This window comes from Gnatocerus cornutus, chromosome 4 (genome assembly GCF_029298725.1).
Source record: "Gnatocerus cornutus isolate USDA-ARS CGAHR chromosome 4, icGnaCorn1.1, whole genome shotgun sequence".
Taxonomy (NCBI): domain Eukaryota; kingdom Metazoa; phylum Arthropoda; class Insecta; order Coleoptera; family Tenebrionidae; genus Gnatocerus; species Gnatocerus cornutus.
In genome coordinates, this window is record NC_142236.1 from 4,206,333 (window position 1) to 4,231,522 (window position 25,190).

Here is a 25,190-nt window from a genome sequence, read left to right on the forward strand (position 1 = left end):
CTCTAGAATACAAAATTCTAGTAAAAATATTCAAATTTTAGAATTTTGAAATAAAATTTAACTTAATTTTAAGACTATAAAAATAAAATTTGCTGGGATTTGTCAGTGGCGCAAAATTGCGTTGACGCAGTTGCAAAAGTAGCAACAGTTTGATTGGAGTTGCCAAGGCGCCACTCTGATTTGCAATGCCGCAAGTCAACTTAAAATCGAGCCCTTAAACTGCTTATCAATTGTGTCAAATTACAAAATCCGAGAACAAAAGATGCAACTTTTAAAATTTTTATTTTTAGAAGTATGTACTTATACCCAATATAATTAAAAAAAAATTGGAAAAAAATGTAACTCTGGTAATTTTAACGCTATAGAAATAAAATTTGTCGAGGTTGGTAGCCGTAATCCGTTTCTTAATTGCACGAAATCACGAAATTCGAATGTAAAAAGTACAAATTTTAGAATTGTTCAATTTAAGTATTACTCAAAGATTTTCGAATTTAAAAAAAAATCGAATTTCAAGTCATTTTAACGCAATAGAAATGAAATTTTGAGAAATATCTTGGTATTAAATTGCCCATTAATTGTGCCAAATGCCAAGAACTTAACCTCTAAAGAACAAATTTTAGAAAATATAGTTTATAAAAGAGACCAACATGTTTTTATTTTTGTAAACAATTGTGGTTCTGGATATTTTAACAAATTTCTAAAAGTTTGAGGAATTTTGTGGTATTCTGTGGCATTATCTCAAAATTTTGGTTATATTTTCTAATTACCCAAAATGTCTCTTAAATTTTACAGCTAATTTACTATTTCAGGCTTGATAAAATGATCCGTTTTTAGGGTCTTTCATACTTTCTTTGAATTTTCTTGAATTCTTTGAAATTCCCAAAAAATCGTCATTCTCCTCTAAGATTTTCTAAGATTTTCGAAAATATTAAAATGGTTTAAAATTCTCTGAATTTTATCATTTTTACGCATCTTCATGCTAATTTCTTTAAGTTTGTTAAAATTCTCCAGGTGTTCCTGTTCTCTAGGATTTGCTTCTATTCTTAGCAATTTTCTCATTTCTTTTAGAATTTTTCTAAACATTTTAACATAAGCCGAGATTATCTAAGATTTGCCAAAATTATCCAGAATTCTTTAGGATATTGAAGCCAAAGGATTTGTTTTTTGTAGAATCTGGTATAAATTTATTTAATCTCATAAAATTTTGAGGCACTTTAATTTTTTTTTTATTTTTCGATTTGATTAATTTTTTAAGTTCCTTCATAATTCAAATTTTCTATTTAAAATTTTTGCGATGATGTCAAATTCTTCAAGAATGTGAAGCATTTTCCAGAACTTCTTGCAATCCTGTCGAATACTTTTGATGCTTTAAGCTTCACCAGGATTGTCGAAAATTTTCTACAATGTTCTAGAAATCTGTTAAAAATTTTCACAATTTGCCAGAATTCTTTACCAATTTTAGACATTTTCTCCTCTAGAGAATTAGCATTTCTTTAAGACTAATCATCAGAAAATCCGTGAACTTTTTGGAGCTCCAACAAATTTTTCTGTTTTTTTTTTTGGTATAATCTTAAATTCTTCAGAAATTTCTCAAATTTCCTTAGTTTCCTAAGATTCCGTAAGCTTTTTGAAGATTCTTTCCTAAAATGATCGCGATGATCTCGAATTTTTCCGAATTGTGATGCCTTTTTCAGAACTATGCGATTCTGTTGGATACTCTGGATACTGTACAGTTCTCCAGAATTTTCTAAAAGTCTCTACAATGATCCAAAAATCCATAAGATTTTTTTACAATTTGCCAGAAAATTAGCATTTCTTTAGAACTAACCATCTGAAAATCACTGGGCTTTTTGCAACTGTATCAGATGTTTCAGTTTTTCTCAGTATCATCTAAAATTATTCAGGATTCTGAAATTCTCTTGGTTCTCTTAGATTCTGTAAGCTTTTCTACTACTAGGTAACTGTTTCCTTAAATTATCTGCGATGTTCTTGGATTCTTGAGGATTGTGAAGCATTTTCTAGAACTCTTTAGATACTCTGGATACTGTAAACTTCTCCAGGATTTTTCATAATTTGCCATGATTATCTACCAATTTGCGGAAATTTTCTCCTTTAGAGAATTAGCATTTCTTTAGAAAATTAATGAACTTTTTGTAACTCTATCAGTCTTTTTAGTATTATCTAAAATTGGTCAAAACATTCTTAAATCCTCTTTGTTTATAGATTCTGAAGTTTTTCCTGAACATTTGATTTTTTTTTAATTCTTTAAAATTGTTGATCATTTTCCAGAACTCTTCTAGATCTTAGGAGATTTTCAGGAATCCGTCAAGTATTTTTGAGATTTTCTAGAATTCAGTACAATGCTCCGGGAATTTGTTGTATTTATTCACAATCCCCAAGGATTCTCCACAATTCTCCAGGATTCTCTATTTTTTTTTAATTCTTTAGAATTCTGTGAAAACTTCACAAATGTTCAAGAATTGAAATATTCCAAAATGGTGCTAAATCCCGTTGTCGCTATTCCATGAAAATTAATTGCAATAGTAATGAAATTACATTCCAATTATCAAAATTATCTCGCTGTATTTCCCAATTCCAGTAGTTTTTTCAACAAACCTAATTCATTAACTAACTAAACGCGACAACCCCCCCGGAAAAATATACATAATTACAGTCTTGCCAAAATTAAAAGCAAACAGATCCCGATTTATTAATAACAATTGTAATCAGCAATTGTAATTAACAACGCCGTCTGGATTCTTCATTTTGCCATAATTTCCGTGTAAAAACGATGGATGCGCCGAGATAGAAATCCCCTCTCCCACCGCAACCGCCTAGATAAATGCCCCTAAAACCTCCAATCCTTATTTTAATTTCCGTGGTTTGAAACCTGAATCGTAACATTCGAGATTCGCTTCCGTCGTTCCGATAAATTTACTTCCAATAAAAGTTAATCGCGTCATTTGTATGAAACTAAGAGATTTGTTCCAAACGTTGGATAGAAATCTTCATCCCTTGAAAAAGTGGTAAAAACACTCGTCCAAATTTCAAATTAATTAATTTATTTTAAGGTTGCCGGATGTTTTTCTGGGAAACACGAAATGCGAAATTTTTAATTAAAACTTGTACTAATTGCATTTTCACGAGTTTCGCAGTGTGTGGTTATTGAGAGAATGAAACCGCAAAAGGACTAAACTCGACGCAATGAAGTTTTATTAGATGGGTATTAAAAAAATGCGACTTGAGTAGGCAAAGGAAGATCGAAGTGAGGTCGATTTTCGAAAAGGCGGCGCTCGGTGAATTATTTATCGCGTCTGTCTGGTCATTAAGTGATTTATTCGAATTAATTCAAACAAATTGGTAATTTTAATTGAAATATCAAGTAATTGCCACCGAACTCGTCGGCAACAAAAAATTCATTTTAGTCACGTCCGTGACTTTAGTATTTTATAATTAATACAACGCACGTCCCATTTCTCATAATCCCGCCGTCCAGAAGTTCCATTACTCATAATTTGACAGCTACAAACCGCGAATAATATTTCATTCACCTGCAGTTTCTATCACTCGCATAATGAATCCCCATCAATTTAATATTATCCAAATATTGTGGGCGTTAATTTATATCATCGAATACATCATCAATTCGAAATTCCGTCATCGTGAATTTTTTTTACGTGGGGAAATCCCCTGAGATGCCCGGCGCAAATTCCATTATGAATTACCATTCGAAATTGGCCTAATTGAACCTGACGGGCTGATTTAGTAATTTTTTATTTAATCAATTGCCGAAATTAGGGTCTCCTCGCTGATTGTCGACAGAGTCGCCATGCGTCACTTTTGACAGAATGTCGGTAAAACACGTCCTCCTGATCCAGGTCTGGATTAAGTACCTCTGGGAGCAGTACCTCCGTGCTCGACAGGTAAACTCCCCCCTTGAGTCCACCTCTGTCATGTTTCTTGTAGTATCGGACCGTCGTCGCCACCACCGAGCCGCCTCCCTTTTTCCCCGCCAAAGCCTTTGAGAAAACGAAATCGTACACTTTGACACGCAAACGTTTCGACTTCGTCCAAGACCTCGTCAGTGTCATCATCGCGACGACTGTTATCTCAGGTGATTGTCTAGCACTGCTATGGAGCCATTTCGAGCAGTACCATTTGGACGAATTCCTCCACGGGTCCGTGTGGTACGTTTCGCTAAACCTCGTCACGGCGATGGTGAAGTTCCCGTTGTCTCTGTACGACGTTCTTGTGGTGGAGAGGTCAAACTACAAGAGGAATGGAGCGATGGAAAGATTGACCACGTTCTTCTGGAGTCAAATTCTCTTGGTGGTCTTCTCGTGGTTTGTGGTCTCCATGGTCAAAAAAGGCGACTCTGTTTTGGCGGCTTTATGGTTGGGCCTCTGCGCTGTGATTTTCGCCGTTGGTACCATCTACCCATGCGTGAGCCCGTTGAAATTCAGAAGCATCATTCCTCTGAAGCTCGGCGGTCTTAAAAGGGACATTCAAGATCTAGCCGCGTTGCTCAAATTCCCATTGAAAGAAATCTACGTGGAGGAGCGCCTAAAGCAGACTCCCATCAACACAATCTACTTCTATGGCTTCTCCTCTAAGAACATCGTCCTTTCTGATTTCCTCCTCCCATGGAACGACAGCTCTGGATACACCCATGACGAACTCCTCGCTCTCCTCTGCCGAGAATTCAACCGATGGTACCGCCAACACCACATCAAGTACCTTCTAGCTCTAGAAACAAACCTTCTTCTATCGTTCCTCACCTTTTTGTACCTCTTCAGAATGGGTAACGTCTTACCATCGTTGGGGTTCGCCGAAACTCGCCCCATCTTGGTAGAGATGTACGTGGTACTAAAGTACGCCATGGTACTGTACAGCAACCTCATGAGCACCATATTCATCTGCATATCCAGAAAACTGGTTTTTGAAAGTGACGCTTTCGTGGCGAAATTGGGGAAAGGCGAGGCTTTGATTAATGGGTTGGTACGACTGGAGGCCAACAGACTGAGATTTCCGGTTTACGATCATCTGTACTCTGTGTGGCACCGTCACCGGCCTACTTTGATGGAAAGAATCCAGGCGATCAGACGTGGCGGGGAGTGTAAATAAAAATTTGACGTTTCCAATTTTGTGTTTGTGACAGCTAAAACTACCAACACCCTTGAAAGAAATTCCCTATCGATTTCGCATTACCATCACCGTCACAACAGCTCCTGTAACCGACTCATTACCTAAAACTGTTTACAATTTCGACATGGTAATGACCTCAAAAACGTTACTTTCGACGGGAAAATCATCAAATCGGGCACGATAACATCGCATACATTAAGACCACATTGTTTCTGGCACGAAACCGCCATCCGACCTTCTCTCCACATTAAAATTTCAAAGCCGATGCAAAACCGGCATTATCTGATTTAAAACGCTATACACGAGATTTATAACAAAACTAATCCGTCGTAATGAAGTTGCGAAAAAAAAGACGAGAGACAGCTTTATAGCGCAAGTTTTATAACCCGACGACAATACAGGGTGATCGTTTAATAAATTGATGTCAATGCGAGGTGATAAGATCGGCTGATGGGGCCATAAATTACGCTTTATTGATCAGAACGGACGAAATAAAAATAAGTAAGTGAATTACAACGGGCGAGGGAAAAAAGTGAAGTTAGATGAGTCGGTTCATATTTTCGAAGGGAAGATAAGGACTTTACAAGAAATTTATGGAAAGGAGGAGAAATTATAGGGGCAGTTGTGTTATTTATTTCGTGTAAACATAATGTCAGATTTATGGAGGATTTTGGGAACGATAAAAGCCGATCGTGAGATACTACGGTGATAATGTTCAAGGACAATTACAGGGGTGTCAAATAAATAATATTTTATTGGGGTGGATAATAGCGTGATTTAAGGAGGCGCTAAATCTTTTTTTGAAGGGCTACAATCACGGAAATCAGAGGGTGCTGAAAGTGTCAACAACTGTTTTTGCCATCGCGACTTTGATTGTGTGGGTTTTTGATCCAGCGAATTTTATTTGAACTTTTGACCTTTTTAAATAAACTCTTCGTTACTGTTCAAATAAAGTTCCGACATCGCTCTCATATTTTATAATTGCTATTAAAGCTTCCCTTCACTTTTCAAACTCATTTCGTGATTTTTCGATCTGATGAGAAATCTTCTTAATTTGTGACTGTTTGAACTCGTGACTGTTTAAAATGTTGCATTTTCGTACATTCTTAGAACTCCCAGATTTGCATATTTACGAATTATATCTTGAAGTTTTGAGTTTATTCACAAATTTATTCAAAAATGTTTTTAACTTTTGATTTTATTAAGATTGGAGTAATTGAAGTGTTCACATTCCTGAAGGTTTAATATTGGCTAATTTTGTTAAGAACCCAAATCTGCATTTTTAGTGTTCTCATATTTTATAAATCTCACAAGTTCAAATTGTGCCTCATTTTACAATCTGATAAAAAAATTTATATAATTTATGATTTGAACTTCTGACTGTTAAAAATGTTGCACTTCAATGATCCTTAATAGTATTCCTAAATCTGCATATTTCCGAATTCCCAAAATCTCAAAATGATTTAGCTTTCAAGCATTCGGAGTATTGACATTTCAAAAAGTTCAAATTAGGTAAATTTCGTAATGTTTAATTTCCCTTAGGAGCTCAGATCTGCATTTTTAAATACCATTTTAAAGTCGCTTTTATAATTTAGAATTTCCACAACCTCAAATCGTGCCAACATTTTCAAGCCTTCCAGATTTTTCGATGTGAAGGAAAATCTCATTTAGCTTGTGACTATTTGAACTTTTGACTGTTCCAAATATTGCATTTTAATAAATTCTTAGGATTCCTCTAATATTTTTAAGTTTTGGGCTGTGATTTATGCACAAATTTATTCAGAAATGTTTTGAACTTTTGACATGTTTGGGTGAGTTTTGAGTATTCGAAGTGTTGACATTTCTAAAAGCCCAAATTTGCATTTTTAAATACATTTTTTAACTCGCTGTTATATTTTATAATTCCCATAAGCTCAAATCGTGTGTTTCTACATTTTCAAGTTCATTCTCCAATTTTTCGATCAGACGAGAAATTTTATTTAATTTATGACTATTTGAACTTCTGACTGTTCTTATTAGTATTCCTATATCGGCATATTTCTGAATTACCAAAATCTCTAACGCTTTTATCTTTTGACGTATTTTTATTTTTATTCAAACTGCAAGCATTCGAAGTATTGACATTTATAAAAGTTACAAATTATTTAAATTTAAATTTTAAAGTCGCTCTCATAATTTAGAAATCCCACACTCACAAATCGTGGTAGCATATTCAAGCTCATTCCCTGATTCTTCGATGTGGTGAGAAATCTTACTTATATCCTGTGACTATTTGAACTTCTCACCGTTCCAAATATTGCATTTTAATACATTCTTAGAACTCTTAAATGTACATATTTACGAATTTGCATCTCTAATACCTTGACGTTTTGAGTTGTAGTTTATTTATAAATTTATTCAGAAAGGTTTTTAATTTTTGATATACCTATTTTAGTAAGATTAGAGTATTCGAAGTGATGACAGTTCTAAAAGCTCAAATATGTATTTTCAAATAAAATTTTAAAGTCGCTGTCATATTTTATAATTCCTACAAGCTCAAATCGTGCGTTCCTACATTTTCAAGCTCATTCCCCAATTTTTCGATCTGACGAGAAATTTTATTTAACTTGTGACTATTTGAACTTTTACTTGTAGTTATTAGTATTCCTAAATCTGCACATTTCCGAGTTCCCAAAATCTCTAAAGATTTTATCTTTTGAAGTATTTTATTGAAGTTGCGAGCATTCGAAGCATTTTTAAGAGACCAAATCAGCATTTTTAAATAAACTTTTTAAGTCGCTCTCATATTTTAAAATTCCCACAAGTTCAAATCGTAAGTTCCTACATTTTCAAGCTCATTCCCTGATTTTTCGATCTGATCAGAAGTTTTATGTAACTGTGACTTTTTGAACTTCTGACTGTCTTTATTAGTACATATTCCTAAATCTGCATATTTCCGAATTCTCAAAATCTCTAATGATTTTATATCTAGACATATTTTATTAAAACTGCGAGTATTCAAAGGTTTGACATTTCTAAAAGTTTCAAATTAGCTAAAATTCGTAATGTATAATTTCCCTTAGGAGTTCAAACTGCAATTTCAAATAAAATTTTAAAGCCGCTCTCATATTTTATAATTCCCACGATCTCAAATAGTGCTCATTCTCTGAATTTTCGTTCTGATAAGAAATTTTATTTAATTTGTGACTATTCGAACTTTTGATTCAATAAATGTCTCCATAAGCTGGAAATCTCAAAATCTCTAAAATTTTTACCTTCTGATATATTTGATTGAGACTGTAGCGATTCGAAGTGTTGACCATTCTACATGCTTAAAATTAACAAAATCTTCTTTACGAAGTATGTCATATGTATGACTGTCATATGATATAATAATCGCAACTTCAGAACTTCATTCGCTTCAATTTCAAGTTTATTCAGTGAATTTTCGTTGTAATAAAAAATGTCTTTGTCGCTTTTGACGTTGCCACGTGTTTACTTTCAACTAATTTACTATTTATTTTAGGTGTGGTCTCATTTTCCCTAATTCCCAGAATCCCGAATATTTCCATTTGCACATTTGTTTTAAGTTCGAACTTGTGACAGCATTTTTCATATTATCAAATTCCCATAATCTCAAATTCTTCAACTTTTGCCCCACGGTCCATAATTTTCACAGTCTCAAATTGCCAGTTTTATTTCATTTAATTTTTCCACTTTACCCATTTTTTTTGTTTCGATGATCTCGTAAATAATTCTAGTCGCTTCGAACGTTCAACTTTTTATTGCGGCTGCTTGTTCTCCAACCCCGTTAGTTTAGTTGTGAAAAAAAACACAAATATAAAAACTGAGAAGAGAAACTGGTAATCATAAAAATGGTGGATGTGCCGGGTCAAATTTCACTAAAACCGGCCCATACCAGAACGTGGCCATAAAAATATGAATTGATCAAATCCCCGGTGAAATATGCAGCAGTCGATGAGAAAGAAGTAACTTTTATCTCCTCTACATATTTAATGGTCTTTGGAGCCGGATTGAATTTTTTTCACCAAAGTAAACATTTCCATTTGCCAGTGTTTTTAGAATTGGTAGCCACTAGAATAAACAATTTTTTTCGGTTGAAATATTAATTTTCCGTTGTAAAATATTTACGGGTTTTCCAGGTGAAAAGGTTCAAACAGACCAATTATTCATTCTACTTTAACTCTCTTTAATTAGTGTTTTGCGTTTTCCTTTTATAATTCGTTGAAAATAGTTGAACTAAATTTAATTTTAACGACGTTCTTACACAAACAGCCCTTTGTAAATGGAAAGACTACAACATAATAAATAATGAGCATTGTTACGTTATAATGAGCTTCGCTGTCGATATCCGCGCTAGTCCGGCCCTGGATCTAATCCGAATGTCTCCCACGCACACGTTTTATGAATTTTTTTATTAAAAAATGTAGAGGAAGTCGTAACTCTCGCGAAAAGTGACGGGGACACTGTCATGCAAATTAGATTCGAGACACGGATCGAACGGAACGTATACAGAGTGATCGTAAAAGAACGGTCCTTGGAGCCGGATTCAAACAAGTCGCATTTATTAAAACTCGCGAATTAATTCGTGGTTGTTTGAAATTCAGATCCGCTTTTCCATACAGCGATATGACATGGAGAAAAAGAGGACCAGATGAAAAATTTAAAATTTACAACTCGCTTTACAGTCATGGAGTGCTCTTTCGTATTCATGATTTATGTTCGGGAAGAAAAGCAATCGATAAATGTTGCGGACGCTTCCTTTCCCAGATTTATTTCCATTTTCAATGGAGATAATTCGAGAGACGCTAATGTGTAATAATGCGGTTTCAGCGTCTTTCTGACCGCCATGTTTATGGAACTATCGGTGTAATTTATTTCCATTAGCTAAATTGAAAACATTGCATTTACATCGTGTGTTGGAGTGAATGAGGGTAATAAAATAAATCACGATCGGAGTGAAAATCTAGAGTTAAAAAACATTCCGCTATTTTCATTAGAATAATATGTTAAAAATAACAACGAGCTGGTACAAAAATTGACCGCAATCCGGCTCGAGGGACCATAAAACGCGCTGATAAACGAGCCTCCTTCGCGGTCACGATCCACCCATCTCTTTATTGCCCCAAATATGACGGTAACATATCGATCCTCGACTTTATCAGAATGAAAGAGATTTATTCTTGTTCATTTCATTAATGTTCCGAGCCCGAAGCCTAAAAAACCATATCTCGCCGTTTATCGAACATTAAAATAACGATAACAACCCTCGTCGAAGAAACCAATTAAATCAAGAAACGATTAAACTCAAGCACTTTGTTAACCAAATATTTAACTAGTTCTTGGAAAGTACAAATTTGCATAAACTCGAGTCTTTGCCGCTTAATCGTCGACAAATTTATCTCTCTTTGAATTTTAGATGTTTGTTTTGAAAAAAAAGTCTGTTATATACGAAGCCAATTAAAAAACGGCAGTTTTAGTGCCGGTATTGCGGGAGGGAAAAAATCAAGTTTAATGAAACTGAGGCGGTCACGTTGGGAAATTGGAAAAGTGACCGCGGTGATTTGAATTGTAATTGGACGAGAGGGATGAAATGGACAATCATTTGAGAGATAGTTTGAAATTCGCGCCGGTTTTTATTATGACACCGAATTTGACGAGGACATGACTGCACTCTAGATTCTTTCAATATGTCTTTTTAAAATTACCTCTACATTTTTAGCAATTTCCTCAACCCTCTTATTTAGAGTTTTCTAGATAACATGTGTATCTAGAATTTTATTGGTTTTCGTACACATATCTTCCAGGTTTTCTGTAAGTTCTAAAAGCCCTAAATAACTTGTCTAGATAAAATTTGTATCTAGATTAAATTTGTAGAATTTTCATGACTGAGTTTCTCTAGATCTTTTAGTTACTCACATTATTTTTAGAATTCGAGAATCTCTAGATTTTTAGCAATATTTTCTAGACACTTATTTAAATTTTTCGAAATAAGATAAAATTATGACATAGATTCTCTAGATCATCCAGATTATCTGTAAATTCTAAAACCTCTATTTGCAAAAATATCTCTCAGATGCTTTTCAATTATTTTTAGAATTATCAATATAAACATATTTATTTATCTCTACTTTCTAAAGCCGTTTTTGGATTTTTCTAGACCACACTTGCGATGTAGAATTTTATAGCTTTTCTGATTCAAATTATCTATATCTACTAGAATGTCTATCTTATAGGATACGTTCTAAAATATCTACATTTTCTTATATTATTTTTAGAGTTATCTCTAGATTTTTAGGCAATCTCTCTCTTCTAAACTCTTATTTAAAGTTTTTCTACATAACATTTTTACCTAGATTTAACTGTTTCTGTCACAGTTTCTCTAGATCTTTTCATATTTATCTGTAAATTCTAAAAGCTGCAGACACTCTTCTGTTGTTTGTAGAATTATTATCTACATTTTTGCCACTGTATTTTAGAGTCTTATTTAGACTTTTCAATATAACACGTGTTTCCAAAGTTTTACGATTTTTGTCGACTTAGAATATCTAGATCTTTCAAATTATATTTAAAATTATCGATAAAGATATATTTGTCTGAATATTCTGGTCATATTTGGATTATTCTAGATAACACTTGTTCGTAGAATTTCACTGCTCTTCTCATACAAATTCTCTAGAGTTTCCTAGGATTTCTATACGTTCGAAAATATCTGGATTTTCTGATACTATTTTTAGAATTACCTCTAGGTTTTTAGCAATCTCTGCTAGACTCTTATTTAAACATTTTCTAGACAACATTTGTATCCAAATTTTACTGTTTTTATTATTCCAAAATTCCATAAATTTTGCAGAATATATGTAAATTTTAAAAGTTCTAGACATTCTCCCGTTGTTTGTAGTAAAGTTATATCTAGACTTTTACCACTCTATTTTAAAGTCTTGGATTTTCCTAGATAACATTTGTTTCAAAAATTCTACGGCTTTTCTCGACTCAGATTTTCTAGATCTTCCAGATCATTCACACTTTCTAACAGCTAAAATTCTTTTAAATTATATGATTTAAAAATTATCTCTAGAAACATATTTGCCTACATCTTCCAGTCATTTTGGATTATTCTAGAACACTACGTAGAATTTTACACCTTTTCTGACTCAGATTCTTGAGATTTTCTAAGATTTTTAAAATATCTAGATTCTTTGATATTATTTTTATCTTTATTATTTTTCTAGAAAACACATGTTTTTAGAATTTTAAGATTTTTTGACTCAGATTCTCTAGATCTTCTAGGCTATCTATACGTTGGAAAATATCTAGATTTTTTGCAATCTTTTCTAGATTTCTCTGATTTCTACTGCTTTTATCACACAGATTCTCTAGAACTTCCAGGTATCTTGTATTCAGATACTCTAGGCTATCTAGACATTTTAAAAGGTCTAGATTTTCTCATATAATTTTTAGATTTATTTTTAGTGTTTGAGCAACCTCTTAGAGACAAATTCTTATGAATTATCTACACCTATAGCAACATATATACCTTCTAGATTTGTGTTATTATTATTATTTTATTGTTATTATTATAATTATTCTAGACAACATTTGTATCTAGAATTTTACAGATTTTTTGACTCAGATTCCCTAGATTTTCTAGCCCATCTACAGCTCTAGATTATCTCAAAATTATCTCTATATTTCTAGCCCTCTTTTCTAGAATCTTTGAAGACTTTTCTAGATAACATATGTAGTTTTAAAAATTTTCTGATTCAGATTCTGTGTAATACCTTCACGTTATGACTTTCTCCAATTAATTTTAAAAATTTTAATACCTATTCTATATTTTATACCTATTCTGATCTATATTCTCTATATCTACAGAGTGCAAATCCGAAATAAATCTATAAAATTGGAAGATCTAGATTCCAAGCTTACCAATAAATCCCTGATATACTTGTCTAAATAAGAATCGTATCCAAAATTTTAAAGCTTTTCTGATTCGGATTCTCACTCTTTTTGTAGAATATCTTTACGTGCTCACTTCCTCTAATTATTATTATTAGAAATACCTTGAGATTTTGACACTTTCTTCAAAAGTTATTTTGGACTTTCCTAGATAACAATTGTATCCAAAATTTTATAAATTTTGCGACTCAGGTTCTCTAGATCTTCTAGACTATCTATAGTTCTAGATTTTCTCAAATTAATTTTAAAATTGTACCTTTTTTAGCATTTTTTCGAACTTTCCTAGATAACATTAGTATCCAGAATTTTACAGCTGTTCTGATTCAGATTTTCTATATCTTATAGAATACCTTTACTTACGTTCTGACTTCTTACAATTAATTTTCGAAATAGTTTGAAAAAAATTTGACCAATATCTTCAAGAGCCTTCCCTGATTTTTTCTAGATAACACCAATCCAAAATTTTATAGCTAGTCTTATCTAGACTCTCCGTATATAAATATTGAAATTTGGAAAATCTAGATAATTTGAAGAATCGCAAGAAAAAAAAATCTAGAGAAATTCGAAGCTTTTCAATAACCCTGGAAAATGTTGAAACAGGAAACTCCGGAAAAGCGGAGTACTCAACAGTTCTAAATAATAACTTAAAAGATCCAGAAAATCAAAAGAATCTTGTGGATCCGAAACATTGAAAAATTCTACAGAAAGTTTAAAAAATAGAGAAATTATATCCCAAAAAAAATGCAATTTGGGCCCCTGACTTGGCGAATCAAAGCAGCCCGTCTCATCCCCCATTTTTCCACGCTAACTAGATTGTCTAGCAATAGCAGAAACGACGTTGCACATATTTCTTGTCTTGACATTTTAAAGAAGTTTACGTATTTACAAATTTACGAGGACCTAAAATTACCATTTCCATTGTAGGAACTACAACTTCTCCCAATAAATTGAATGACGTTATTCATATTTTTACGACGTCGTGAAATATTCCACGAAGAGCGCAACAGCTACAATGTCACGTTAATCCTTCCGTCAACTCGTCAAAAAGGAAACAACTCACGTCCGATCGAGGAAAAAACAAACAAATCTCGGCACACACACACTTTTAATTTCGCATGGAAAAACAAAAGCTGCGACGACTCGGGATGTCGGCTCAGCCATCTAAATTTTATGCCGTTTCCGTTTCTGTCATAAACAATGGCCATTTACGACTTTCCCTTGTATCGATTTGATAAATATTTTGTCAACGTGGCGGGAAACGCGCGTCAAAACTGAATTCTCCGGGCGAATTTTTCAGGTCTTTTAAGCACCGCGTTGGCCACCTTTCAACAAATCGATCTATTATCCCCGAAACCGCCCCCGACAAACAATGGTTTCGCATTAGCCGCGTGTATTTTTTCCCCAGGAATGTTCATCATTCTCGGGAATAAATCATAAGTTTCATGTTTTCAGCGCCGTTGACAGATCAGTTTTATTTATAAAAAGGGCCTCTCCGTTCATTGTCAACAGATAAGAGAATGGATGGACTTTACCACCATTTGTACCGGTCAACGGATCGTCACATTCTAGCTCGTATTTATTATTTGGAAAAGCGGGCGGTGACCTTTAGACGATGTGAATTATTTATGGTGAAGAGATCGTTTCTCACTCTTAAAATTTCATGGATGTAATCCCTAATCCTCTTAAACCTTTTGGAATCATAAAAGTGCTGCGAAAAGGATGCGTGAGCCCGTTATAGGCGCGATTGATGACAGGCGAAAAAGATCTGAGAAGGCGATGACAAGCCACCTTGATTTTAATTTATGTATGTAATTTTAAAAATGGTGGAGGCGCCGGTTCATTTTTTCCTGAATAAGTAAAAATAGACGTCCAGAAACGTCACTACTTCTATTTTTGTAGTTCAATCACTGTGAGATTTAAATTCCACTTGTTAAAATCAGAAATGACGTTCATCTCAGTCACTGAAATAACAAAGAATAGATAATTTATTTATAGGACATGTATAACTCGGGTTGACTCAATATTTGCAATTATGATTTCGGTTTTAAGTCTTAATTTAATTAATGCTACTTCTATCCAATTAAATTGGCAAAAGCGTTGAAATAACTGTCCTTCAGACACAACAATAGAAAAAATGAAAAAATTGGATCGAAACTAAATAATAATTCAACGCGCTTGTTGGTAAAGTTGTTACTTCAATTTTGCGATTAATTTGATGTTTTAAAACTGGAACTCAAGTCTCGGAATCCCAAAAATCAAAATTTTATGACAAAATGGATCTGCGCAATTAGTTCAGGACGAATCAGTTTTGTCAATTACAATAATGTCCATCAAATTATAGGCCGAATTAATTAATTAAATCACTAATGAGTCCTCGAGTTACAAAAATAGGAAAAGTGGTAACTTTTTTTACTGGTAAAATTAAATAATTTTTTAAATTTAGACGCTAGGTTAATTAGCAAGGGCAGTTTTCATAAAAGTTTTATTTGTTTGAGCTTGTAATGTTGAAGCTTTATTTGGAGAAGCGAATTAACGTCCGCTGAGGCCTAAAGCGTATAAGAACATATTGAGCCCCTTATTTGAATTCTTAAATACTCTGTAAATAAATCTATAAATTTTCTTTAGATTTTTCCTAGATTAATTTTGAAATGTTTTCGGCTCTGTTTAAATTTTTACAATTTTCTGAACTGTACATAAGCTATTAAAGTCAATTTGAATAAATTTGGCCGCTAGCTCTAACGCAGTACTCTATTTTTTGTTTATCTAAATTCTCTTTAGATTCTATTTGCGGTCTATTGGAATCATTTGGTGGATTTTTTTTTATTTTTTATTTATTGTGTTTTGCGCTTTTATTATTGTAAATTTTAAAGATCAAAGAAAATTGTAAATTTTATTAGGTAGGTACACTTAATGCTACAATAATAAAATTTGCCATGGCTACTTTCTTTTATTAACATGTTTAATAATCGTGCTGAATTACAAATTTCTAGTGCAAAAGAGACATTTTTTGGAAATTTGTATTTAAAGATAACAAAATGAAGAATGTGACTGAAATTGGATTAAAACTAAAAAAAAAATTAATGCGATTTGCTGGCATTCTTTTAATCAAAGAAGTTTTTATAATAAAAAACGCACCCGAGCAACCAATTCGAACGCAAGTTATCATTCATTCATTGGGCTCGATGTCTAAAACTGTTGCTTATTAGGTCCATTTCTTAGCTAATTAAATCATTCAGAAAAAAGTGTCATTTATTCAAACTTTCTAAAATTCTTTTGCTTTAGAATTTAGAAATTTGGTGCAGTTAATACGTGACTTTCCCAAAATTCGTAGCTGTTGGTTTAAAATTACCAAAATTAGAAGAAATTTTATACTAAAGATGTCGAAAATTAAACTTAAAAAAATTCTAAAATTTAGGTTTTTTGCTCAACAATTTTGCAATTTGCTAGAGTTAATCTACAACTATAATATTAGTGAGTAGTAAAAGCCAAAAGACTCTCGCGACAGAAACTTTCAGAATTTATTGCAAACAGTCTAAACACGTAAGCAAGAACTCGCGAACTTCTAGAATGATCTAAATTCTTTTCTTTCTAGATTTAATAATTTATCGATAGATTTTGTAAATTTTGTGCAAAATTCTTATTAATTTTTTTAGGATTGTCCTCATTTAGATTGTTAAGACTCTCTGCAATATCTTTTTAGAAATAACTTAGAGTTCTACGTTTTTTAATTTTTAGATTTTAACTGTTCTTAGATATTAGAAGTTTTCCTTGAATTCTTTCGCTTTCTTTAAATTTGCCTTTGATTATTTAAATTTACTTTAGATTTTTAAATTTTTTAAATAGTCTACGAGCTATTTTCTATATTAGGTTGATTAAAATTTTCTAGATTCACTGAATTTTAATTTTCGAAATCTTGGGTGAAATTATTAAATAGTGTTACCTCTTCTTTAAATTTCCAACATTTACTTAGAAAATCTCTCAAATTCGAACTGAAATCTCCTTGAATTGTCAAATTTTTTTATAAATTTTCCTTAGATTGTCTCCTCAAGATTCTCTTTACGTTTTCTTTTAGAGTCCTAATTTTTTAAACTTTCTTTAAATGTTTCTTAGAGAATCCTCGGATCGTCTTCATAATTTCCCGAAACAGTTTTCATTTTCTAAATTTTCTTAACTCCTTTTAGATCTTCTTGATTATCTTTAGATTGTTTCGTAAATTGTCAAAATTCGGATTCTTTTAACAGTCCTAAAATTTAGGCTTTCTTTAGTATATTTTCCCGTGAGACCAATTAAAAAATAAATTAAGCAGGCCACAATTTTGTACCATAATTTGGTAGTACTAAAAAACCATTAAAATGGCCCAAGTCCTGTTTTTTGCAAAATTTGAGGTGTTAAGTCGGCTTAAATCCGCCACTGTCTATTGGTTTAAATTTAGATCGAACCAACTTATCAAAAAAGCCCCAAAGTAAAAAACAAGTTTTAGAAATGGTGGATGCGCCGGGCTAATTTCACTTGCATCCTTTGCATTTTTCTCATTTTTAGTGTTATTAAAATTGCTCGAGTGGTAACAATGTAAAGATGTGTAACATATTTGATCAGTTGACATAACATGTTAAGTTCGTGCAACGCAAATTTGAAAACGTGCAATTTGCTCGAATCTCCCAGCCTCCAGGCATCAAATATTCCTTCCACTTCCTCGATTTCCAAACTGACAGCCGCTGATATCCTCCCAAATTTCCAAATAAATTAGCACTATTGTTATTATTAATAATCCGACTCCGGAACGCTTCCGGTCAAAGGTGTCGATTTACCACGGCCGAGTTGCTAATCCGGGACGTCTCCGGAGAGAAATGCCCGGAATCGATAGTACCCGAGCAGATGTTTTCGCATTTCCCTCGATACCGTTCCGGATCCCGTATTCATACATTGACAAAATTCTTCCATTCTTGAATTTTCTATTTTAACATTCACAACTAATCGAACGCGCGGGGGTGGTGGAAAAAACCTCACCTTGTTGCTTCGAGTTCTTTGGTGTTAAATTTTTAAAGAGGTTAACCATCGCCTGAATCAATACTTGTTCTTGTTCGAGAAGAATCCCCAATAACGACCTGTGCTTTTTACGACTTGCTGCGAAAGCTCGAGCTTTTACCGACGAGAGCGTGATGTCTACTATTTCAATTTGGCAAAGGCGGCATTCTAATTTTCAGATGGCAGTGGTACCAAAGTGGGCGCGTGCCGTGGTCTCTTATCAATTTGTCGCGCGATATGATTGATTGGATCTAATTCCGTTTCCTGAACAAAGTCCTTTGAAACTTTCCAGGAATCGGAAAAAATTTGGGAAATCCCATTTAACTAATACCTCACATAATCACAACACGTGTTATTTGAAACATTTCCGTAATCCCCCGTCAATTATTTCCATCGCCGTGATTTACATTTCGAAATTGGATTTTATTAAAGCAGGCTATGATATTTTGACATCGGAGCTTACTAGATTTTAATCAATTGCGTTTTTTTCGACCATCTAGTTGGCGCTGTAACTCTAACGAAAACGTCACTTTCTTGGAATGAGCAGGGAAAAATTTCCCCCACCCTTAGCAGCGAAAATTTCCCCGCTCCGATTTTAATAAGGTCGAAATAAAATCGCTCGGACTTGACAGAAACGGCGGCCATTGTTGTTATTTCCTCGGCTCGAGCTTTTAGGACCGACGACCTTCTCGGGTCATTTATAAAAATGGAATTGAGTCTGTGACGTTTTGCGAGGAGGCAATTTCGAAGGGCGAAAATCCACTATTTGTTAAAAAGAATCGAGGTCTAGTGAATTTTTTTTAGGTCACGTCCGTCCAATAATCGCATTTGCTCCGGAAGGTCGATTATTATTCAGGACTATAACACAAGTGCAATGATCGTGAGATAATTCGCCGCAAACTATGCGGACGGGCCTCAATGCAAATCAAGTCGGCCGATGTCAACGCCTCCTTCGATCAAAATTTTCAACGACGCGCCAACTGGGATATGGCTTTCATCAGGAGAGTGTTTTGTAAGTGCGACTCTAAAATCGAAACTGGTTATAAACTCGCGATTTATCAACAAAAACCTTGGAGGTATTGATCTGGGCGAACTTCACGCTAGTTCTTAGACGTGCATAAACACTTATTTAATAATAAGATTATGAAGCAAGCGGCGGATTCTAAGTTGAACGGCAACGCCTATAAATTTAGTTTCAACCTGGCTTACCGCGGCTTAATAGGAACACCACACTTTATAGTTGTATTAAGCAACAAAACAAGCCTAAAACAATGATGCAGAGCCGACTCTATAAATTCCCGAATGAGGTGGCGGGTTAGTATCGCCCTTGGGAACTCGTGTGAGGAGACATACATTGTTGGCGAAACCCCTGCGAGCTCACCTGATGAACTGGCGAAGCCACCTTTACGGAAGGGTGGCCTAATTGGCCACAGGATGTTGAGGAGAAGAGGTGGGCTTGGGACACTTGGGAAGTTGTCAATCTTGAGAAGATTCGCGCTTTTGTTACACCGAATTTTCTTTTTTCTATTTTTTTTAACGATTTTTCGATCTAGCTGTGACAAGGTTGACAAAGTAAAAGAAAAATCTATTAAAATGATAAAAATTAAATAAAGCCCCAAACAGCTTCTAAAAGAATTCCATTTTCAAAAAAATTACAAAAACCAAAAAATTTTTAGAAATTCCAAAAGTACCCTAGAAAAACAAAAAAAAACATCTTACAGAATTTTAAAAGTTCCTGGAAAAGCTTAGATAATTCCAGAAAATCTGATAGGATCCAAGAAGTTTCAACAGAATTCTGTAGGTATAATCGCAGAAACCATCCATAAAACTTCTATTTTAGGCATTTTGGGCTTTTTGCTTAAAAATTGTCAAATTTCTCAAATATTTAGATTTTGTCGGTCAAAACTGCTGCTATCGTGTTGGCTATACAACATGAAATTTGCGGTATTTTAGAAAATCCTGGAAAGATTGGCGGAATTTTAGAGACCCAAAAAAGTCGGAAAAAGTCCAAGAGATGGATAATTCTAAATTAAAAACGCCACAAATTCTAAAAAGTTAAAGCTAAAGAAATGCTGATTCTAAAGAAATTCTTGGAAAATTTTCAAATCCAAAAAAAAATCTGGGACATTGTAGAAAATCCTAAAAGATTTTTACAATTCCAGAAAATCCAACCAAATCCTTGGGAGTTTTAGAACACGCTAAGCAATCCTGGAAAATTCAAGTGCATTGCAGAGAATTTAAAGAAAGCTTAGAAAAACTTGTAAACCAGAAAAGTCTAAAAAAGTCTGGAGAATCATAGAAAAAATTATTGAAGAATTCCAGAAAATCTCACTTGGGTCTAACCGGATTTAGAACAAAACATGTTTATAGAATCTAAAAAAATCCCAAAAAGGAATCTTGAAAAATCCTACAAAATCGTAGAAAATTTTTTAAAGAATCTTAACGAATCTCAGAGATTTATCAAGAAAAATCCCACAGAATCCCGCAGAATTTCAGAAAATCCTAGAATAGAATCCTAGAAGATATAGGGAATCCAAAACAACCTCTCAGAAAAGTCGGTCCTTCAGCCTTCCATTTCTTCAAAATGTCGTAATCTCAAATTTCTAGTTGAATGTCGTTCCATTTCTCCGAACACCCACAGTCTCAAATGTTCCAGCAATTTTTCACCTGTATAAAAACTTTTTTTTTTGAATTTCAAACAATATTTTATTTTTTCGAAAAAATATTTGCCTGTTAATTGTATCCAGCAATCTATGATTGTTTATGTCATGTTTCATAAAAGCTGTAAAAAATTGTTTGTTTTTTAACACGTTTGAATATGCGTAACTCCTTTATTTTTTTAAAATTTCGTAATCTCAAATATTCAGTTTAATTTCATCCTGATTTCTCCAAATGTTCACAGTCTCAAATTTTTTGACACGTTCAAATCGTTTAGATCAGGGCCATTTCCACAATATCTCGTAATCTCAAATCAATTTAATTTAATCGCATTTCTCCGAATGTTCACAATCTCAAATGTATCCAGACACCTGTCAAGATATTTCATAAATGTTGTAAAAATTTCGGATTTTAACACTTTTACATGATTCAGTTTTTCATTTTCTCACAATCCCATAAGTTCAAATTTTCAGATAACCTTTCACCTGTCAAGACATCATTTTATAAAAACCGTAAAAAAACTATTTTCTTGATATCCTCTCCAATTTTTCGTTTTTTCAAAACCTTCTGTTTAGTTAAATTTAATTGCATTTCTCCAAATGTTCACAGACTCAAATGTATCCAACAATCTGTCGAGATACTGCATGCATAAAAGCTGTAAAAATGTGTTTTTTTAATAAATGCGTCACTCCTTCATTTTCTCAAAATCACCAATCTTCAGTTTAATTTAATCCTGTTCTCCAAATGTTCGCAGTCTCAAATTTTTTGATACGCTCAAATCGTTTAGATCAGTGCCATTTCCTCAAAATCTCAAATCGTTAGTTTAGGTTAATCGCATTTCTCCGAATGTTCACAGTCTCAAATATATCCAGCAACCTATTAAAATAGTCCATAGAAGCTGTGAAAATTTGGGATCTTTAACACTTTTGAATTATTCAGTTCTTCATTTTCTCAAAAACTCATAAGCTCAAATCTTCACTTAACCTTTCGATGTCAAGATATTTTATAAAAACAGAAAAAAATACATTTTCTTAAAATCTCCAATTTTTCGTTTTTTCAACATCTCGTTGTCTCAAATACTTACTTTCATTTAATCGCATTTCTTCGAATGACCATAGTCCCAAATGTATCCAACAACCTGTATGTAAGATACTTCAAAAAAACAGTAAAAAAATATTGATTTTTTAACACTTTCGAATGCGTTACACCTTCATATTGTCTCAAAATCTCGTAATCTCAAATCTTCAATTTAATTCCATCCTATTTCTCCAAATGTTCACAGTCTCAAATTACATGATACGTTCGAACCCTTTAATTCAGTGCCATTTTCTCAAAGTCTCGTAATCTCAAATCGGTTAAATTCCACCCCATTTCGCACAATTAAGCTTAAATTTTTGAAAATTGCCATTTAAATTCCCCCGTGTTTTTCTTTTTCAATCACTCCCCCGGCGATTTATTTTTTACAATTGACACCAAAAAGCGTCACTGCTACGATTAATTTTCATTAAACACCCACGCACGACGAGCATAAAGCTCCATTTAATTGGAAAATTCTAATTTAATTTAAATTTTTCGCCCAAATTGTTGATAAAATTCATAAAAATTATTGATGTTGTTTAAAAAGAAGCCCCAATTCCAAATTCGATCAATAGAATACAGTAAACATAATTACGAGATCGATAAAGCAACGTGACGTTCCATGACAAAGTCTCGTTATTTATGTATCAAGAGTGTAAACACGCGTTTTCTCCCCACCGCATGAAATATCCAGTAGAAACCTAAAATTAGAGAATGGAAAAAGCGTGTAAAAATGACACCCTCATTTGTCCCTTTCCACTCAAAGCCGCCTCTAATTCAGCGATAACGATCGTGCTTAAGTTGACCCATTACAGAACGAAGGAGTGGCTTTGGTCTCTGTGTCAACAAGGATAATCGTGCGGTCCTGATCTAATTTATCTTAATCTAAAGGACAAGCAAATATCCTTGACCTGTTAACTGCGCGGAAATCCAATCGGAAAATTAAAACGTCGAAAGGAGAAAAAAACGGGTACAAGGCGGCTCTGTAATTTTCCCGTTATCCTTTTGCATGATTGAGGACATGTCGCGTATAATCCCAGTGCTGAAAACTAAAGCTCTGGTAATTGAAAAATACGTCAAGGCGGAAATGTTGCGCCAAAGAGGAAAAAAGACAAGATTTCTATAAAATATGCAAACGAAGATAATCCGTCTCTAAAAACGTCACACCTGTCAAAAAAGTAACAAATGAAGAAACTAAGACCACTAGACTGAAAATTCAAACGCATTTGTTTCGGTCGATAAAACAGTCCGCTGTGCGTTTAAAACAATTTCAGTTCAGTGTTCGGCACCAATTAATTCAAAATCCTGTTTTACATTACAAAAAAATAATAAATCCAAAACAATAACAAATTTCCAAGCTCTAACAACAAAACATGGTTGGCCAGGTTCCCAATGACGAATTATGATTGATATCCACAAGCTTTTGTCTGCATTACAAAAACAACGAAAATTATCCTGAATAAATGATTGAAGTCGATTTTCGTTTCAGGTAACGACGTTTCGACACGCTTGATTCCATCTTCGCGCTCGTTGAAATTACATGGATCGATAAAAAAGGAGGATGAAATGAAATTTTTTCGAGGCATTGCTGCCAACGGAAAAACAACCGTTCGGTTAATTGTCCGGCGTTGTTATGTAAATTCCGAAACATCACATCCAACATTGTCTCTTATGCCTAAACATCGACGATAATCGACACAGATTTCAAATTGCCATCCATCATTTGGACGGATACAAATTGGACGAGTCTGAACGGAAAAAGGGGGTTTGATTAGATAGTGAAATTTAGTAATTAATTATGAGGTAATTCAAATTTTTAATTTGATTTTTTGTCACGTTTTGTAAAAATTGCGCAATTAGCTGTGGGTTAATTGTTTCTTATTCTAAAATGTTCTAAATATCCCACAGAATCCCGTTGATTCTTTAAGTAACTTCGAAAAATACTGGGAATTACAGAATGCAATCAAAGAAAATCCCTAAAAACTCCAAACATTGTCAAACCGAGAGCATGTTAATAGTTCTGTAAAGTCCTGAAAACTTCTACAAAATTCTAGAGTAAAAAAAATCGTAGACAATTCCAAATGAACCGAAAAAATCCTCAATCCCAGAAAATCTAGGCTGATACTCAAACTAAGAATCCTGGAGTACTTGAAACGATCCTAAAAAGTCCCAGAAAATTTAAGGGAAGACCTAAACGTCTGAAGCAAATATAGAAGATCCAAAGAAGTAAAAATTTAAATGAGCCTAATTTTTTAACCGTAAATTCTTGGGAAATTACAGAAAATCACAAATAATTGCACAAAATGGTCAAAAATTCCAAAAACAACATCCCTATAATTCCAAAAAAATTTAGCAAATGTCACAAAATTCCTAAACCTTTCCTGAAAAAAGCAAAATCCTATGAAATAATCTAAAAATCTGCAAATAACCCTAAGAAACTCTAAGAAATTTCAGATGATTTTAAAGGACTGCAAGAAGCCTTGACATTCTTAAAAATTACCCTCCAGAGATAAACAAAATTTCAAAAATTCCAGAGAATCCTATAGAATTTCAGGCGATACATAAAGTCTTCGTAAATTCTGATGTTTTGACAATTCTAAAAATCCGAGAGATTCCCATATAAAAAATAAAATAAAAATAAATGTCCTTTAGGAATCGAAATAACGTTGGAACTTTGGAAATTTGTCAGATGTTGTTGAATAAATCATAGAAATGTTTAATAACCAAAAGAATTCGAAAAATTCCACAGAAAATTCCGGACAATCTCTGACCCTTTTGAAGAATCTTGAGAAGTCCAGAATGCAATCAAAAAATTCCAGAGAACTCCAAAGATTTTTTAAAGATCCTGCAGTCCTGCAGAACATATTAGATAATCCGGAAGTATATTAAAAGTCCTGTAAAAAGTCCTTAAAACTTCTAAAAAAATTCTGTAGTATCCTGAAGTATCCTTAAATCTGAAAATTTTTAAATAAAAAGAATCCCAGAAAATATCACCAAGCCTCAATAGAATTAGCCAATTCCAAATAATCAAAAAAAAAATTCAATAAGTTGGGAATCTTCTGAAGAATCCTAGAAAGTCCGAAGGAAACTTAGAAAATCTAGAAAAGTTAATAACATTCGAAAAAGTAATAATTAATCCTGGGCTCAACTTTTTAACAGGGGATTTCTAAAAAATTCAAAAAATCCAGAAACATCTCTATAATTCTTGAGAAACAAAAATATCACAAAACTCATAAAATATTCCCGAAAAATTTTAATATCCCGGAAAATCCCAGATATTCTAGTAAACCCAAAGAACCCTCTAGAACTATCCAGGAAACTGCTCA

At 33.4% G+C, this 25,190-nt stretch overlaps 3 protein-coding genes across 5 annotated transcripts in view; 2 read left to right on the top strand and 1 right to left on the bottom strand.

Moving 5' to 3' along the window:
- The window catches only part of LOC148176136 (sodium- and chloride-dependent glycine transporter 2-like), a 135,077-nt gene that overhangs the window by 101,779 nt on the left and 8,108 nt on the right, over positions 1-25,190 (bottom strand). The gene's annotated exons all lie outside the window — the stretch shown is intronic.
- Positions 1-25,190, top strand: part of LOC148176140 (acid sphingomyelinase-like phosphodiesterase 3b) — a 143,565-nt gene that overhangs the window by 12,695 nt on the left and 105,680 nt on the right. The gene's annotated exons all lie outside the window — the stretch shown is intronic.
- Positions 3,627-5,124, top strand: LOC148176141 (CAAX prenyl protease 1 homolog). The gene is made up of 2 exons (XM_088034494.1): positions 3,627-3,923; positions 3,967-5,124. Exons 1-2 carry the CDS (start codon positions 3,849-3,851, stop codon positions 5,122-5,124), a joined length of 1,233 nt encoding a protein of 410 aa, XP_087890620.1. The 5' UTR covers positions 3,627-3,848.